Source organism: Heptranchias perlo, chromosome 10, assembly GCF_035084215.1.
Source record: "Heptranchias perlo isolate sHepPer1 chromosome 10, sHepPer1.hap1, whole genome shotgun sequence".
Classification (NCBI taxonomy): domain Eukaryota; kingdom Metazoa; phylum Chordata; class Chondrichthyes; order Hexanchiformes; family Hexanchidae; genus Heptranchias; species Heptranchias perlo.
In genome coordinates this window covers 5,491,979-5,511,719 of record NC_090334.1, presented here as the reverse complement: position 1 = coordinate 5,511,719, position 19,741 = coordinate 5,491,979, and the positions used below count along the sequence as shown (strand labels likewise).

Here is a 19,741-nt window from a genome sequence, read left to right as displayed (position 1 = left end):
GGGGAAAGAGCAAGGAGTGGGACTAATTTTTAAAGAGCCAGCACAGGCATAATGGCCTCCTTCTGTGTTGTAAGATTCTTATGATTCTAACAATCCATCCTCCGGGCACTGAAATGTAAAAGATTATATTTGCACAATGCAGAGACACCCTGTGACACAGCATTATACACTCCACCCAGGCGGTTGCCAAATACCTTGACTGCGTGTGCATTGTGCTGCAGGAACAGGACTTTTGTTGAGGGGAGGTAGAGGTGACGGACTAGGCACTCTTCCAACGTACTGACGCAGCTAGGAAGAAGGCCTCCCGCTTCAGAGGAGAACTGCAGAACATCCGCAACCTGCAGATTATAAAAAGAATCCATATATCACAGTACAGTAAAGGGTTTGTTTCATGTAACTGTGTAGGGTGCACTGAACAGCCATTCACCAGACAGAACCCTACAACGCCAATTGTGTGGGGTCGGGGGCGGGAAGAAAGGGCAAGGGCGCGGAGCTGTGATCCCTGCACATCCCAACCTGTCCTGACCTACACACAGTCAATTAAGGGATGAGGGAAAGGAAGAGCCGTTTGAATCCCAGCATTATACCAATTCATTATTGGGGTGGTGGTTGGGGAAGAATCCCTTACAAGAGCCGAGGAAGCAGAGACCACAAAGTTGACTGGTTACCATACAGAGCCTGGGGAGGGAAGCATTACGACACAGCTCATACAAATTTTAAATCTTTGTTGCATTTACTCCAATAACTGCACTATCCACACTAGAGCTTCTGAAATGTCTTTTTCATCTGAGGTTTCCCCTCCACAGTGGTCAACAGGACCCCAGGCATTGCCTACCCCATTTCCCAGGTCTCTGCTCTCGATCCCTCCCCTTCCTCTCAATAGGATTCCCCTTGCCTTCACCTTCCAACCTCCACATTAGTCAGGTCAGCCACTACACAATTCTATCACCAAGTGCAAAGGTTGTAGACTTTTAATCAGAACACAGTGCTGGTGGTAGAGGTGAGGAGTGGGGAAAAAAGGCTTCACTTGTGATGTTGCCCTGTTTTTTTTGGGGACATTTTGTGTTTCATTTCAAATCTGCATTTGCAGATTCTTGCTCTTGTTCTCATTGCCCCCATTTTGCACCTTTCCATTTGCATTGACCTGTGCCTTGACCTTTCATCCTCTTAGCTATTTGTGCACTCTTTTGTTCTTTTAATACTGTTCCATTGTCTCACTGTTGAGCTCTCATACCACCTTAACAGCATTATATTCAGCAAGTCATTCAACCCATTAAGTCCCTCTCCGTCCTTTGTGTCCTCCTCTTTTCTCCCTGTTTTTTCCTGAAGGGGAAGTGATAAGATGTTCGCTTATAGTTTCCTCTTCAGTTCCGAAGAAAAGTAATCACCCTGAAATGTTAATCTGTCTTTGTTCCTTACAGGTGCTGACTGACCTACTATGCATTTCCAGCATTTTATTTCATGACATGGTAGATTTGTGAAACACCCCACAACACAGCTGCACGCCTGTTTAACAAGAGGTTCACTAATCATTAGAAATTGGATTGACAACACCGGGATAGAGTATGCCCCAACGAATCAAACTGGGTGAAATTTTTTCATTTTCCAAATATTCCAGAGACTGGAATTAAAAATTGTTTAGTGGTTAAAATTCACTGTTGAGAAGCAAAGAACACCATGAATGTTAGCCAATAAATATTTACAATGTAAAAAAAAACTCAAGAAAAAAGTAGAAGTAAAAATATCATGACATTGTTCTGGATTGAGGTGTTATTACAAAATGCCACCAAAGAAACAGTACGGAACAGCCCGACTGAGTTTGTTAACATAGCAATGAACCGCAAAAAGGGAGAGTCATGAGTCCAACAGGGCACAAACATTCACATTCACTGATGCACACACATTGCTTTGATGCTGGGTTCACTATTGGCCTCTCACTAAATGACTGCTGACCATTTAGTGCATAAAAATTTAGCTTCAATCCTGTTGGCAGACCAATGTTTATCTCTACACTGAGATAACGGCTGGTGCTGCTCAGCCTTGACTGGAATTCTGTACACTACCACATGGCAGCATATACCCAATTGGTGAAAATAAATTAGAGCAGAAGGACATGTGGCCCAAATAAGCGCTCTTTATACAATAGCATGGAGTATAAGGAACCAATTGAATGAATTGCAGGTGCAAATTCAACTTAGAGGGTACAACATGGTAGCCATTACGGAGACATGGCTGCAAGACGGTCAGGATTGGGAAGCTTCAATGATGAGAGGATATAACGAGAGGCAAGCAGGCAGTGGAGACTATGGGTAGAATTAAAAAATAGAAAAGGAATTGAGACTGTAGTGGGAGTTGTGCATAGGCCCCCTGGTAGCAGCTGTGAAGTAGCAGAATGTATGTATAAATGCAGAGAATAGACAAGCAAATAGCAAAGGCAGAGTGGTTATAATGGGGGATTTTCACATTGATTGGAACAAGCAGACGAGCTCATGTTAGAAAGGTAGTGAATTTCTAGTGTGTTCAGAACAGCTTTCTGCAACAATATGCCCTAGAACCAACAAGGGGGCAGGCCATATTAGATTTAATATGGAGTAATGAGCCAGATTTAGTTAAAAGCCTAACGGTGCATGAACATTTCTCTAATAGCGATCATAATATGATAGAGTTCATCATTGTGTTTGAAAGGGAAAAACCCGTTATCAGCTACTAACATTCTAAATTTAGGTAAGGCCGACTTCAATGGGATGAGGCAGAGACTGTCCACAGTAAACTGGGCAAATCTGTCAAAGGGTAAAATGACAGAAGATCAGTGGGAGGTGTTCAAAAAAGAATTTAATATGATACAGAACCAGTTTATATCCCTAAGGGGCAGGAGCTCTACTTGCCAAAAAAAAGTCATGGATGACAAAAGAGGTAAGGGACAACATAAAACAGAGAAAGCATACAAAAATGCAAAAAAAAGCACAGATCCTGGTGACTGGAAGAGAGACAAAAAACAGCAAAGGGTGACAAAACAGACAGTAAGAGCTACAAAAAGGGAGAATGAAAAGAAACTTGCAAGGGATATCAAAATCAACACAATATTTTCCAATTATATTAGGAAAAAGAGGGCGGTCAAGAGCAATGTGGGCCCCTGAAAATCTGATAATGGTGATATTGTAAATGAAAATAAGGAAATGGCAGACATGTTAAATAATTACTTTGTGTCAGTATTTACAGTAGAGGAAGAGGATAGCATGCCGGACACCCCAAGGAAACTAATTTTGAATCAGGATGGGTACTCACTATAATTAATGCAAGCAAATTAACAGTAATAAAGAAAATAATGGCATTAAAGAGTGACAAATCCCCAGGACCAGATGGTTTCCATCTCAGAATTTTAAAGGAAGTAGGTGAGAACACTGCAGATGCAGATTGTTGTCAGGAAATTACTGGAGTCTAATTAAGGATAGAGTGACTGAACACCTTGAAAATTTTCAGCTGATCAGAGAGCCAGCATGGATTTGTAAAGGGGAGGTCATGCCTGACAAACCTGATTGAATTTTTTGAAGGTGACTAAAGTAGTGGATAGGGGAATGTCTATAAAGGTTGTTTTTATAGACTTCCAGAAGACATTTGATAAGTCCCTCATAAGGGACTGTTAACTAAAGTGGAAGCTCATGGAATGGAGCGCAAATTATTGACCTAGTTAGGAAATTGGTTGAGCAGCAGGAGACAGAGTAGGGATAATGGGCAGGTACTCAAATTGGCAGGATGTGACTAGTGGTGTCCTACAGGGATCTGTGTTCGGGCCTCAACTATTCACTATTTATTAACGACTTAGATGACAGGATACAGAGCCACATATCCAAGTTTGCCGATGACAAAGATAGGCAGCATTGTGAGCAGTGTAGATGGAAGTATAAAATTAGAGAGCGCTATTAATAGATTAAGTGAATGGGCAAAACTGTGGCAAATGGATTTCAATGTAGGCAAGTGTGAGGTCATCCAATTTGAACCTAAAAAGGATAGATCAGGAGTCCTTTCTAAATGGTGGAAAGCTCGAAACAGTGGAGGTCCAAAAAAGACACTGGTCCATGTACATAGATCATTAAAATGTCATGGACAGGTACAGAAAATAATCAAAATGGCTAATGGAATGTTGGCCACTGTACCTAGAGGACTAGAATACAAGGAGGTAGAAGTTATGCTACAGCTATACAAAGCCCTGGTTAGACCACACCTGGAGTACTGTGTTCAGTTCTGGGCATTGCAACTTAGGAAGGATATAATGGCCTTGGAGTCCAGGTTTCATTCTAGTAAATCTATGCTGCACTCCCTCCAAGGGTTAAATTACGAGGAGCGATTACACAAACTAGGGTTGTATTCCCTGAAATTTAGAATATTAAGGGGTGATTTGATTGAAGTTTTCAAGATATTAAAGGGGAACTGATAGGGTAGATAGAGAGAAACTATTTCTGCTTGTTGGGGAGTCTAGGACTCAGACATAGTCCTGGCTCTAATTTTTAGGCTTTCAGGAGTGAAGTTAGGAAACACTTCTACACGCAAAGGGTGGTAGAAGTTTGGAGCTCTTCCTCAAATGGCAGTTGGTGCTAGCTCAATTGTTAATTTTGACTCAGATCGATAGATTTTTGTTAGCCAAAGGCATTAAGGGATATGGGGCTAAGGCGGGGCATATGGAGTTAGATCACAGATTAGCCATGATCTCAATGAATGGTGGAACAGGCTTAAGGGGCTAAATGGCCTACTCCTGTTCCTATGTTCTTACCGGAAAATTATATCCATTTCTCCTGCCCCCTTCCCAGTCTATGATGGTTACTGAGAAGGAAATAATTACAACCACAATTAATGCTACAAAGAGAGCTCCTCAGAATATTTCTAAAGGAGAAAGACAGATTGATAACACTGTAGCTTCAAAATAAACCTTACAAGCTACTTAAGCCAGACTGAAGTGTGTGGAAGCTGTTAAGGGTTAACAAGGATTGGGCCCATCTGCAACAAGTAGGTTGAAGAGAGGCTGTCCATCAAAGCAGTGCTTTCTAAACACAGCTGTAATCAAATCTGTATTACTTAAGGTCTCTTCACAAGCCAGTAAACGGAGACTATTGACAATTGTTGGCCTGTGAATAAAGAAACTGGTAGGTCCAGTTTTGGTCTACATCCCTCCTCCTGCCCCGTCCCAATTTGTTGAAACTATTTTTGGTAACATTATACGGGTGTGCGCAGCAGCACGGTACAAAAAAAATCCAACTGAAGGCCCTTTACCGATAATTGTAGGGTGCTCAGGGAGCAATGCTCAAACCAAAAGACCCGTAACCGACCAGTGCCACCTTCCCATATGTTGATTAGCAACATGCGGATGGCCCCGCATGGGCCCATTGGAGGCATTACCTCTAACTGGCTGCACTGCCGACAACTCCCAGCCATGGCCCACAGAATTCATCTTTATATTGCTGGATGCTGGCATTAGAGAGACAACTGCAAACGACACATTTTAAATGGGAGGGTGACACAATTATCTCAACCTGTCAAGTGCTCACTCTGGGCATTCACAGTCTATTGGAAGTTACATTACTTTTGATTGCTACCCCGACATTAGAAAAGCTTCCTACATGGTTTTTCTTCTGATGATTGATGTTCAGTTATTGTAGTAACTCAGTAGAGCTTGTAACTAATCTTCTTCATGGTATTTGATGGTGGCACAGCAGTCATTTCAGCTTGACCCTCCAAAATGGTGATGGATTTCAGAGGGGAGAAAATATAAACACGGCAGCATGGTCTCAGTCCTGGGAGGAGGGGGCAATGGAAAAGATACCTGCGGAATACCATCGGTCCAGACTGAGTTAAGTCAGCTGCAATGTTGGAATGATACTTCGAGTAAGTCACACTCCAACTCTATTGCTTCGCCTGTGTCCACATTCGCCAAAATACCTCAACCTTCAATGCCCTTGTCACCAGCAAAACTGTAATAGTCTCTCATTTTGGTCATTCCCCCAGATGTGGCCCTGATCTTCGCTCCCTCAAGTCCAAGGGGCGCAGACTTGAACGTGCCTGCCACACAATTGGCATAGCAATCCATCACCAGATCTGGCTCGACATCAAACTCTCCAGGCATCACTCTCATGCTAAAACCTCCTATTACTCCAGCAGCACCTTGAAGAGCAAAGATAACCCCAGGCTCTCTTTCTCAACTACCAACTGCCTCCTTAAATCCCTCTCCCCTGCCACCTCCACCCTCACCTTCAACACAAATACAAGGAGCTTAGGACTTTTTATCTCCAAGATGGAGACCATTCATTCAGTCGTCCCTTGCTTAGTAAGCAAGGGAAGCTCTTCCCCTTCCCTTGCTTACTAAGCCTGTCCTGTCCTCACCCGAGCCTTGTGTGTCTCAGTTTCACCCCATCTTCCACCCTGCCTTCTCTAAACTCATCCTATTCTTGAGATCTATTTCCTGCTCCCTCAACTCCATTCTCACTGAACTGCCGATCACCCAATATCCCATCCTGTCACCATTTTAGCCGATATTCTGAATGGTTCCCTCTCCTCAGACACTGTCATCGTAACTTTTTAAAAACTGCTAACATCATCCCCTCAAAAAATATACCCTTAATCCATCAGTCCTCCCGATCATCCCATCTGCAACCTCCCTTGAATCAGTGGTCACTTCTCAGATCCATGCCAATTAGCATTTTGCCCCTCTCAGCACTGAAAAGGTTGTAACCAAAGTCACAAATGTTCTGTGATGGTGACCATGGTGCAATATCCCTTCTCAGCCCTCTTCAGTCTTTGATACAGTTGATCACACAAACCTCCTCCAACACCTCTTCTCTATTGTCCAGCTGCATGGGATGACACTCGCTTAGTTCCACTTTTACCTATCTGATCATAGCCAGGTCACCTCCAGCAATGGCTTCTCTTCCCACCCCTGCACCTGGATCCATATTTGGCTCCACCTTCTCTTCCTCATCTACATGCTGCCTCTTGGCGACATCACCCATAGACATGGGGTCAGCTTTCACACGCATGTTGACGACACCCAGCTCTCCCTTCCCATCCCTCTCGTGCCTCCTCCACGGATTCTGTGGTTTTAGACTGTTTGTCTGAAATCCAGTCTTGGATGAGTGTAATTTCTTCCAGCTAAACATTGGGTAAACCAAAGCCATTGTTTTCCAAAAAACAGCCGGACCCTCAGCCCTGACCCCATCCTCCTCCCTGGCCACTCTCCGGTTCCAATTTAAAATTCTCAGCCTCACGTTTAAATTCCTCCATGTCTTCATCCCTCCCCATCTCTGTAAGCTGCTCCAGCCGTAGAACTGCCTCCAAACTCTCCGTTCCTGACTGCAGCCTCGGGTGCATCTCCCCATACCCACCCTTTCATCTCACCACTGGCAGCCACGCCCTTAGCCACCACGCTCCAATTCCCTGCCTAAACCTCTCCACCTCTATACCTTTCTTTCCTCCTCGAAAGACCGTCCTTAAAACCCACCTCTTTGACTAAGTTTTTGATCACCCTTTCTAATATCTCCTTGTTTTACTCAGCATCCATTTTCCTCATGCATCCATGAAAGGCCTCAGGACCTTTCGACATCAAATGCCTCATATAAATGTAAGTTGTTAGTGTGAATAGGAAGGACCTGGATGGCTTTTTCCAAATGGCAGAATTTTCCACAATCTGGGGGAGTGATTGATGTTACACATAGTCCTACGTAGTCCTGCACATAACAGTGCCCCACGCATGAACCACAGGGCCACTTGTTCATGGCCACTTGCACAGGATAAAGCAGGTGAATGCCTACTTATCTGACTGCAGTCAGGATGCCTTCATTTTAGTGCATCGTGCCATTAGATTTTAGTGCATCGTGCCATTAGTTGATATTAACCAGAAAGTAAAAAATTGGATCCTGGGATAGCAGGGATAAAATTCACTTCATCTCGAGATCAGTTCAAGTGCTAACAAAACTCATCCAACAAAAGCAACTGGATTTATGTATAAAGTTTTGAATGCAACCAGCAAAGGGGTAGAAAATCTGGGGTTCAAGTACTTTGAACATTAAATGCTTTCTGAGATGAGTTTCATATATTCATTAGAGGCTGGAAGTGACTGTGAGCAATGTTATCTCACAAACATTTGATGGGTTTATATTAAATTCTTTTCTCTGCTATTTCAACAAATGCCTGAATTAAAGAGCCAGGGAGATTTGATATGAATTCAGTAAGTGTTTGTGAGTTAAAACTGCTCAGTCATGTTGAGGCTCTTTTCCTTAAACTTTCCTCCACAGAATGCTGTGCTTAAGCTTCTTTATCCATACCATGATGGTCAGTGATCCTTTGGACTCTCGTATTTGTAGCTCATAAGCAACGAGAGATCATCCTACATGCTCTTCCTCCTCCCTGCATCCTCGCTGTGTTGAAATCCAGATTCATTGCACAGCCCCCTACTCTAACTCATTTTTACCCAGAACTCTTCACCTTCCTATTACAGCCTTTTAAATCCAAGGTTTGTGTCACCTATTACTACTTGATTTATCTCGTCTCCTCTCCCACTAACCCTGAACTATGAGCTTCAGTCCTTCACCTAGGTTTCTCAATAATAAAAAAAACTCAAAAATACAAACCCACATGCAAGTATTCTGCACCAACGATTAAACTCAAGATGCATGTTATAGTTCTCAAGCCAACGACAAAGTTCACCTTTACCTGAGTATCGAAGATGTTGGTGAGATCCACTCTGTACTGATGGTACAGGCAGTCAGAGAGCAAGCGACAGTCATGGATCACCTGAATTAATTATAAAAACAAAAAAGTTAAACTTTACCTATATTCTTGTGAAATGTACAGTGAAACCAACCTGCTGATACAGTTGGTAACCCCCTAGCACCAGTTCAAAGCTGAATCATTAAATAAGACTGTACACTAACATTTGGTGGTCTCCAAGTCAGAATTCACTGTATACTTTAAATACTGACATTGAACTAAAGTAAATTGATGTTACACCTCTACTGTAAATACTGACTGAACTAAAGTAGATATTAGTAGGAGTGATCAAATGCTTGGTCTAAGAATTGGGTTTTGAGAAGGGCCTTAAGGAGAGGGAGGTGGAGGGGCAGAGGCAGGGAATTCCAGAGCGTGGGGCCTAGACAGCTGCCAATGGTGTGCGAAGAGAGGGGGGCTGCACAAAAGGCCAGAGTCAGAGGAAAGGCGAGGTCGTGGCCGTAGAGCTGGATGAAGTTAGAGAGAGATAGGAAGTGCTGAGACCTTGAAGGATTTTAAATTGGAGGCGTTGGGGGACTGGGAGTCAACATACGTTAACAAGGACAGGAGTGATAGGTGAGTGAGACTGGTACGCAGAGTTTTAGATGAGTTAAAGTTTACAGAGGGTGGAATATGGAAGGCTGGCCAGGAGATGTTTGAGTTTTTAGTGGCAGAAGGGCTGAGGTAGGGGTGGAGATGGGCAATGTTACAGCAGTGGAAGAAGGCGGTCTTTAACTGAGGTATACAGACCAAGGAGAGCTCAGGCTCAGTTCGCACGCTACATGAACAGGAGTAGGGATGCTGTGACTGGCTGCAGTGATCTGGGCTAGGAATGGGTAAAAGAAATTAGCCGGGATTCCTGCCCAACATATTATCACTGCCACAGCAGTGAAACTGAGCTTATTGCACATTGCTTATGCTGGTACTCTAATACTTTAAACTGTGGATGGGTGGGATGGTATTGTGCCTGTGATTCTCACAAAGCCACCTCCCAAAATGGTCATACTGTTGGCCAGGTAAAAGGGAATATGCTGAGTGAAGGAAAGTTACATATTTTTCCAGAATGTGCAGGCTGTCCACATCGAAGCCACTTGGGACAGGCAGAGAACTGCAGATCATCTGCCTGTTCTACAAACTTGAAAATGCTGTGTAGCATGGCAGCGTAAGGAAAGTGTATCCCATAGCAGTGGGTGAATGAACTCAATTCCATGTCAGTGGAGACCACAGCTGAGGTCATCTAAACTTACTTTCAGTATATTAGAATCCTCCAAAACCATTTTCAGTCCATTCTTAAACGCCACTGCTCCCAGGAGGAAAATATCAAAGAGGTAAATTTGATCCTGTGTTGCAATCTAGAAAAAAGAAAGAGAATTAAATGGTGCGTAAAAGATATGGCAATGGCAAACATATAAAGAAATATTTCAATATTCTCAACAAATATACATTCCATTGAGACATAAAAACTCCACGGGAAGAGTGAGCCACCTGTGGCTAACTGAAGATGTTAAGGAGAGCATTAGATTGAAAGAAGAGGCCTATAATGTTGCCAAGAGTAATAAGCCTGAGGATTGGGAGAATATTAAAAACCAACAAAGGACGACCAAAAAATTGATAAAAAAGGGAGAAAATAGATGAAAGTAAACTAGCAAGAAATATAAAAACAGATTGTAAGAGCTTCTACAAGTATGTAAAAAGGAAGAGATTAGCAAAAGTAAACATGGGTCCCTTTGAGGCTGAGACAGGAGCAATTATAATGGGGAAATCAGGAAATGGCAAATGCACTAAACAAATATTTTGTATTTGTCTTCACGGTAGAAGACACAAAAAGCATACCAGAAATAGTGGGGAACCAAGGGGCAAATGAGAGTGCGCAACTTAAAACAAAACAATTAATATCACTAGAGAAAGAGTACTGGACAAACTAATGGGACGAAAAGCCAACAAATCCCCTGGATCTGATGGTCTACATCAGAGGGTTCTAAAAGAGGTGGCTGCAGAGACAGTGGGCAGCATTTTAGCACCCGCTATCGGGTGCGTTCCTGGCGGGGGGGGGGGGGCTCCGAAAATTGGGAAATCCCGGAGCCCCCCTCGAACCTGCGCACTTCCGGGTTCCCCACTGACGCGCCGGCGTGCGCGCGCAGCCCCCGCTGGTGGGAATCCTGCAGGCAATTAAAGCCGGCGGGATGCCACTTGAACGTATTTATTTTGCTTGTTCAGGTCATTAACTGACCTGATTAAGGGATTATGTGAGGAGGGGTGGGATTTTAAAGCAAACTGGGACTGTTTCCCACACTGGGGGAAACACTCCCAGTTCAAATAGACCTGTGGCAGCTGCAAAGGTCCATTTGACAGGGGGGGGGCCACTCTGTCACTTGGGACAAAGTTTGGCCTCCACCACCCTCCTCCTGACAATCAAAGTCACCAACTTGCACACTTACCCCGGGGTCCAGAGACATGTACCTACCTTGCAGACCCCCTCAGATGTACATCTTCCGGATGGGGGCCGCCATAGCTGCAGTCATGACCTCTTCGGAGGGCAAACAGCATCACCAGCCTCGCCGTCCACCTCTGACATGTGGAGCTCCACAACAGAGTGCTGTGACACATCCACCTGTACAGCAGGAGGGAGGGCAACCGCAGAGAGAGCAATGCGTCGCAGAGGGCACTACCCTCGCCACAGGGTCCACAGACCGAGGCTCAGCTTCCTGGACCTCTCTGAGCAGCAGTGCACACGGAGGCTCAGAGTCACTCGACATGTAGTCGTGGACATCTGCAGCCTCCTTCATGCCAAGCTGCTCCCGGCTGGCCCGTGCACCATCATCTTACCTGTCGCTCTCAAAGTCACCACTGCCCTCAACAACAACTTCTCCGCATCCTTCCAGGGTGCAACCGGGGACATCGCCGACATCTCTCAGCCGTCTGCGCAGAAGAGCCCTGCAAATATACCTACACCCACTCTGCAGTGACACAATGGGTGGCATCAGTTGTGGGTCTTCACAGTAATCCTCAGGAAAGGGCATTATAGCACAAACCAGACAAGATTCGCAAAGACATGGCAGTAGTGGTGCCAATATAATATGTGGTGAGTTGATCAGAAATTAAATATAAGTAAAAACCATGACAAACCCTCAAACACCCTTGTGCATCCCCTTCATTGCAGCATCTGTCAGTGGAGGACTGCCCCTTTAAATAGAGCTCCTCCAGCTGACGGATCTTACTGCGCATGCGCAGCCCGCCTGACGCGCAGATCAGCAGTGGGGAACCCGGAAGACCAGGTAAGTGGATCCAATTAGGCTGCGATCGCGCGGGAAGCTGACTGATTTCGCCGGGCGGGTGGCCCCCCCGCCAAGAACCCGCAGCCCTGATAACATCGGGCCCAGTGAATGTATTGGTTATGATCTTCCAAAATTCCCTAGATTCTGGAATGGTCACACTGGATTGGAAGGTAGCAAATGTTACCCTGCTATTCAAGAAAGGAGGGAGAGAGAAAACAGGGAACTGCAGGCCAGATAGCCTGTCATCAGTCGTCAGGAAAATGCTGGAATCAATTATTAAGGAAGTGGTAACAGGGCACTTAGAAAATCATATGATTCGGCAGTCAAAATGGTTTTATGAAAGGGAAATCATGTTTGACAAATTTATTAGAGTTTCTTGAAAATGTAACTAGCAGGGTAGATAAGGGGAACCCTTCAAAAGGCATTCGATAAGGTGCCACATGGAAACATAAAAAATAGGAGCAGGAGTAGGCCATTCGGCCCTTCGAGCCTGCTCCACCATTCAATATGATCACGGCTGATCCTCTATCTCAATACCATATTCCCGCTCTCTCCTCATACCCCTTGATGCCTTTTGTGTCTAGAAATCTATCTAGCTCCTTCTTAAATATATTCAGTGACTTGGCCTCCACAGCCTTCTGTGGTAAAGAATTCCACAGGTTCACCACCCTCTGAGTGAAGAAATTTCTCCTCATCTCAGTCCTAAATGTCCTACCCCATATCCTGAGTCTGTGACCCCTTGTTCTGGACCCCCCAGCCAGGGGAAACATCCTCCCTGCATCCAGTCTGTCCAGCCCTGTCACAATTTTATATGTTTCAATGAGATCCCTTCTCATTCTTCTAAACTTGAGTGAGTACAGGCCTAATAGACCCAATCTCTCCTCATACATGGTCCTGCCATCCCAGGAATCAGTCTGGTGAACCCTCGCTGCACTCCCTCAATGGCAAGTATATCCTTTCTTAGGTAAAGAGGCCAAAACTGCACACAATACTCCAGGTGTGGACTCACCAAGGCCCTGTATGACTGCAGTAAAAAACCCTTGCTCTTGTACTCAAATCCTCTTGCAATGAAGGCCAACATACCATTTGCTTTCCTAACTGCTTGCTGCACCTGCATGTTTGCTTTCAGTGACTGGTGTACAAGGACACCCAGGTCCCTTTGTACATCAACATTTCCCAATCGATCACTATTTAAATAATACTCTGCCTTTCTGTTTTTCCTTCTGAAGTGGATAACTTCACATTTATCCACATTATACTGCAGCTGCCATGTATTTGCCCACTCACTCAACTTGTCTAAATGGCCTTGAAGCCTCTTTGCATCCTCCTCACAACTCACAATCCCACCTAGTTTTGTGTCATCAGCAAACTTGGAAATATTACATTTGGTTTCCTCACCCAAATCAATCATTGATTTATATTGTGACTAGCTGGGGCCCCAAGCACTGATCTCTGCTGTACCCCATTAGTCAATCTGAAAAAGACAGATTTACTCCTACTCTCTGTTTCCTGTCTGTTAACCAATTCTCAATCCATGCCAGTATATTACCCCCAATTCCACATGCTCTAACTTTGTTCACCAACCTCCTGTGTGGGACCTTATCGAAAGCCTTCTGAAAATCCAAATACATCATATCCGCTGGTTTCCCCCTTATCTATTCTACCAGTTACATCCTCAAAAAACTCCAGTAGGTTTGTCAAACATGATTTCCCTTTCACAAATCCATGTTGACTTTGTCTAATCCCGTTGATATTTTCTAAGTGTTCTGTTATCACATCCTTTATAATAGACTCTAGCATTTTCCCTACTAATGTTATGCTAACCGATCTGTAGTTCCCAGTTATCTCTCTCCCTCCTTTTTTAAATAGTGGGGTTACATTTGCCACCCTCCAATCTGCAGGAACTGTTCCATAATCTATAGAATTTTGGAAGATGACAACCACTATTTCCATGGCTACCTCTTTTAGTACTCTGGGATGCAGATTGTCAGGTCCTGGGGATTTATCCGCTTTCAGTCCTATTAATTTCTCCAGCACTAATTTTTTACTAATACTAATTTCCTTTAATTCCTCCTTCTCACGAGGCCCTTAGTTCCCTAGCATTTCTGGGAAGTTATTTGTGTCCTCTTCTGTGAGGACAGAACCAAAGTATTTGTTTAATTGCTCCGCCATTTCCCTGATCCCCATTATAGATTCTCCTGTTTCTGATTGTAAGGGACCTACATTTGTCTTCACTAATCTTTTTCTCTTGACATATTTATAGAAGCTTTTACAGTCCACGTTTATGTTCCTTGCAAGTTTACTCTCACGCTCTCTTTTTCCCCTCTTAATCAATCTCTTGGTCCTTTTTTGCTGAATTCTAAACTGCTCCCAATCCTCAGGCTTGCTACTTCTTCTGGCAACTTTATATGACTCCTCTTTGGATCTAAGACTATCCTTAATTTCTTTTGTTAGCCATGGTTGGGCCATTTGTCCTTTTGTGTTTTTGTGCCAGAAAGGAATCTATAACTGTTGCAATTCATGCATTCGTTCCTTAAATGTTAGCCATTGCCTGTCCACCGTCATGCCTTTTTATGAAGCTCCCCAATCTATCATAGCCAACTCACTCCTCATACCTTTGCAGTTTCCTTTGTTTAGATTTCAGACCCTAGTTTCAGATTGGACTACTTCACTTTCCATCTTAATGAAGAATTCTATCACGTTATGGTCACTCTTCCCTAAAGGACCCTGCACAACAAGATTATTAATTAACCCCTTCTCATTACACAATACCCAATCAAGGATAGCCTGTTCCCTGGTTGGCTCCTCAACGTACTGGTCTAAAAAACCATCTCGTACACACTCCCGGAATTCATCCTCCACAGTATTATTGCTAATTTGGTTTGGCCAGTCTATATGTAGATTAAAGTCACCCATGATTACTGTAGTACCCTTGTTACATACATCTCTAATTTCCTCTTTGATGCCATCCCCTACATTACCACTACTGTTTGGAGGCCTATAGACAACTCCGACCAGTGTTTTCTGTCCCTTGGTGCTTCTTAACTCCACCCAAACTGATTCTACAGCTTGATTTTCTGAGCCAATATCCTTTCTCACTATTGCTCGGATTTCATCCTTTACTAACAATGCCACCCCACCTCCTTTTCCTTTTTGACTGTCCTTCCTAAATATCGAATACCTTTGGATATTCAGCTCCCAGCCTTGGTCACCCTGCAGCCATGTCTCCGTAATCGCAATTATATTGTATCCGTTTACATCTATTTGCGCTGTTAATTCGTCTACCTTATTACGAATGCTTCGTGCATTCAGATACAGTGCCTTCAGATTGGTCTTTTTCACATTTTTAGACATCTTAACATTTTTTTGTACTATGGCCCTTTTTGTCTTAACACTTTTTCTTACCCGGACCCTATTTGTTAGTGCACTTGTTTGTAAGCTCTGTCCCTTCCTGACCCAATCTGGTTATCCTTACCCCAATCACTTTCCTGCACTACTTCCATGTCTTTTCTCTTTCGAATTCTAGATTTCTCTCCACCAGGCCCCTCCCCCCCACTTGTTTAAGTTTAAAGCCCTATCTACCTCCCTAGTTATTCAATTTGCTAGAACTCTGGTCCCAGCATGGTTCAGGTGTAGTCCGTCCCAACGGAACAGCTCTCTTTCCCCAGTACTGGTGCCAGTGCCCCACGAATCGAAACCCACTTCTCCCACACCAATCTTTGGGCCACACATTCATCTCCCTGATCCAGTTGACCCTGTGCCAATTTGCTCGTGGCTCAAGTAATAATCCAGAGATTATTACCTTTGTGTTTTGATTTTTAATTTAGTCCCTAGCTGCTCAAACTCTCAGCAGAGCCTTTTTCTTACTCCTAACTATGTCGTTGGTACCTACGTGGACCACGAAAACTGGATCCTCCTCCTCCCCCTCCAAGTTCTTCTCCAGCCTGGAGATGTCCTTAACCCTGGCATAAAAGGTTACGCAAGATAAGAGCTCATGGGGCTGGGGGTAATGTATTAGCATGGATAGAGGATTGGTTAAAGGACAGAAAACGAAGAGTAGGGATAAACGGGTCATTCTCAGGTTGGCACGCTATAACTAGTGGAGTGCCGCAAGGATCGGTGCTTGGGCCTCAGCTATTTACAATCTATATTAATGACTTAAATGAAGGGACTGAGTCTAATGTATCCAAGTTTGCTGAGTATACAAAGCTAGATGGGAAAGCAAGCTGTGAGGAGGACAGAGTCTGCAAAGGGATATACAGGTTAAGTGAGTGGGCAAGAAGGTGGCAGATGGAGTATAGTGTGGGGAAATGTGAGGTTATTCACTTTGGTAAGAAGAATAGAAAAACAGAATATTTTTTAAATGGTGAGAAACTATTAAATGTTGGTGTTCAGAGAGACTTGGATGTCTTCGTACAAGAATCAGAAAAAGTTAGTATGCAGGTACAGCAAGCAATTAGAAGGCAAATGGCATGATGGCCTTTATTGCAAAGGGGGTTGGAATACAAGAGTAACAAAGTCTTACTACACTTGTATAGGGCATTGGTGAGACCTCACCTGAAGTAATGTGTACAGTTTTGGTCTCCTTATCTAAGGAAGGATATACTTGCTTCAGTGGTGGTGCAACCAAGGTTCACTAGATTAATTCCTGGGATGAGGGTTGTCCTATGAGGAGAGATGGAGTAGAATGGGCCTGTACTCTCTGGAGTTTAGAAGAATGAGAGGTGATCTCACTGAAATACAAGAGTATGAGGGGGCTTGACAGGGTAGATGCTGAGAAATTGTTTCCCCTGGATGAAGAGTCTAGAACTAGTGGGCATAATTGCAGGATACAGGGTCGGCCATTTAAGACTGAGATGAGAAGGAATTTCTTCACTCAGAGGGTTGTGAATCTTTGGATCCAGAGGGCTGTGGATGCTGAGTCATTGAATATATTTAAGGCTGAGATGGATAGATTTTTGGACACGAAGGGAATCAAGGGATATGGTGATTGGGCGGGAAAGTGGAGTTGAGGTTGAAGATCAGCCATGATTTGATTGAATAGCAGAGCAGGCTCAAGGGCCGTATGGCCTACTCCTGCTCCGATTTCTTATGTTCTTAGAAGCCAGTAAGGAGTTGCAGTGGGGTCCAACACCAACTGCTTCACAAGCAAGATTAGGAGTTCAAAGTTAATAAAAGAATCTGAACGAGGTGCAGCTTGTTAGGGCATTACTGCTTGATGCCAAACACTGTGGTCCCCATTTCACGTCGGCTACGGGAACAGAATGTTATAAAGGTAGAGATGGCTCACTGGTCCCCAGGCTGTATTATTATTAACTGCACTTCAGTGAGACCCTGCAGCAGCTTGGCCCTCGAGCCTGAAAACAAACCCGTGCATATAGCTTGTAAAAAAAAAGTCAATTGAGAAATAAAATGGAGAGGTAGCTAGCCTCCTTACTGAGCTGCCTGCTTCCAAGGCTCAGCACTGGGAAACATGTCTTCAACCACTCTCGCCATCCTGCTCATTCCTTTCATTATGCAGCATGGAGCTGCGGGCTTAGTATTTAAGGCCTCACCTTTGAAATGGTGCTCTAAATGGGCACTGGCTACTTCTGTTAAAATGTTTTGAAAAATTAATAATGTGGCCTTTTTCAGACAGATACTTGAGGATAAGGGCCACTATGGGGCTTTAATCTTTAATAAATACCTCAAAAATATAAGATAATTAAACACAACCGTATTTTGGACTTCAATGACTGCCCGCGCACTGACTCAGGACTGGAATAGTACCTGTATCCAGCACAGCTTCCCAAAGCGGCAGACATCAACACCTTCCACTGCAACTCCGATCACACTCTGCTGTTTAATGTGGAAAATCTGCAAGGAATCAGATAAAAGACAAGATTCCTTCTTAATTGACACTCAACTTGTTTCCCCTTTTGTATTCTCGGCGATGCCCATCTCTCTTCAGTCAGAAAGCCAGGAAAATTTTATTTGTGAACTTGCGCTGAGAATGCTATTCTCTGCCCATTCAGTAGCTGGTGAAACACACAATAAAAGATGTGGCTTCAGATCCCCTCTTCCAAAGGCTCTTGTATCTGGTAACGAGAACAGCCCAGGGTGAACTACCCAATAGTCCCCTCTCGATCCATGTGAGGAAATGATTGATATGCACTCAGCACTACCACAACAGCATGGCTGGGATCAGGATGTAGTTCTATGCAACAGTATCCCTTAAAATAACTCCAAGTCTATTCTACTCTCAATGACATAATGAGTGTTCAATGTACGATCCAGAATTCACAAATATCTGACATGGAAGATTTAATGGAGTCAAGAATACTAAAAGTAAATGTAAAAACCCAGCCCAGACTCAATAAGTGGCTCATTAGTCTCCCCTGCTGGCTGAATGAGGCTCTGCTATTAAAGCACGTTACAGGTACGAAGGCAGCAATTAAACTGGGTCACAACACCCAGGAATGGGGAGCTGACGATTAAGCAGTCTCACTCTCTTTAACGTCAGTCTTTTGCTTTCAGTCTCACTTCTCTCTACCAGTGTCTTCAGCCACTAAAACTCATGGCAGTAACCTTGAGACATAGGTCAGTAATTGATTGGGAAATAAGAGACAGAGAGCAAGGATAAAGGGTTCATTCTCTGATTGGCAGGATGTGACAAGTGTTGTTCCCCAGGAGCTGTACTGGGGCCTCAGCTTTTCACCATATATATTAATGGCGTGGATGAAGAATAGAAGTGTGTCTAAGTTTGCAGATGACACTAAAGTTAGGAGGCACAGTAACTTGAGGGGATGGGAGCAGGAAGATACAAAGGGACATAAACAGATTAAGTGAGTGGGCAAAACTACAGCAGATGGAGTTCAATGTTGGGAAGTGTGAGGTATTCCACTTGGGCCAGAGAAAGACAAATCAGAATTTTAAAAAAAAATGGTGAGTCTAGGAATGCGGAGAAGAGATTTGGATGTTCATGTACACATCACTAAAAGCAAGTGCATGGGTACAAAAAGTAATCAGAAAGGCTAATGAAATATTGCCCTTTATCTCAAGGGGGTTGGAATTCAAAATTGAGGAAGTGATGCTTCAGATGTACAGAGCTTTGGTTATATTCAATCTAGAGTGCTGCATTCAACTTTGGGCACCAAACCTCAGGAAAGATATTGGCCTTGGAAGGGATAGAATGCAGATTCACCATAATGATATCAGGGCTTAAAAGGGTTAAATTGTGAGGATAAACTTGGCTTGTATTCCCTTGAGTTTGGAAGGTTGAGGGATGATCTGTACTCCCCACCTCTATACAGTATCCTTTTATCATTTTAGATGATCTAATCTAAAATGATAAAGGGATCCAATACATTAAGTACCCAGAAACTATTTCCTGTTTGGGGAATCCAGAACAAGGGAGCATAATCTTAAAATTAGAGCCAAGCCATTCATGGGTGAAATCAGGAAGCAATTTTGCACGCAAAGGGAAGTGGAAATCTGGAAGGGTATCGAGGGGTATGGAACAAAGGGCGGTAAATGGAGTTAAGATACAGATCGATAGTGATTTAATTGAATGGTGGAACAGGCTCGAGGGGCTGAATGGCTGACTCCAGTTCCTATGTATATGCCTTTGCAACCTCCAAGCTACTCCAAGGAGTGTGCTAACCTCCCATTCTCAACCCTCGATAAACTCCACTTGGCCAAAACTCTGCCACACATATTCTGTCCTCCTCACCCAT

At 43.8% G+C, this 19,741-nt stretch overlaps 1 protein-coding gene across 3 annotated transcripts in view; it reads right to left on the bottom strand.

Annotated features, from left to right (window-relative positions):
* Positions 1-19,741, bottom strand: part of exd1 (exonuclease 3'-5' domain containing 1) — a 44,182-nt gene that overhangs the window by 5,474 nt on the left and 18,967 nt on the right. For 2 of the 3 annotated variants that reach the window (XM_067991160.1, XM_067991162.1), the window contains 4 exons: positions 17,796-17,882; positions 9,999-10,103; positions 8,698-8,778; positions 195-338 (listed from right to left, as the gene is read on the bottom strand). In XM_067991160.1, coding sequence (XP_067847261.1) covers positions 195-338; positions 8,698-8,778; positions 9,999-10,103; positions 17,796-17,882 — 417 coding nt within the window. The remainder of the gene's footprint in view (positions 1-194; positions 339-8,697; positions 8,779-9,998; positions 10,104-17,795; positions 17,883-19,741) is intronic. The other variant, XM_067991161.1, reaches the window with a different exon arrangement.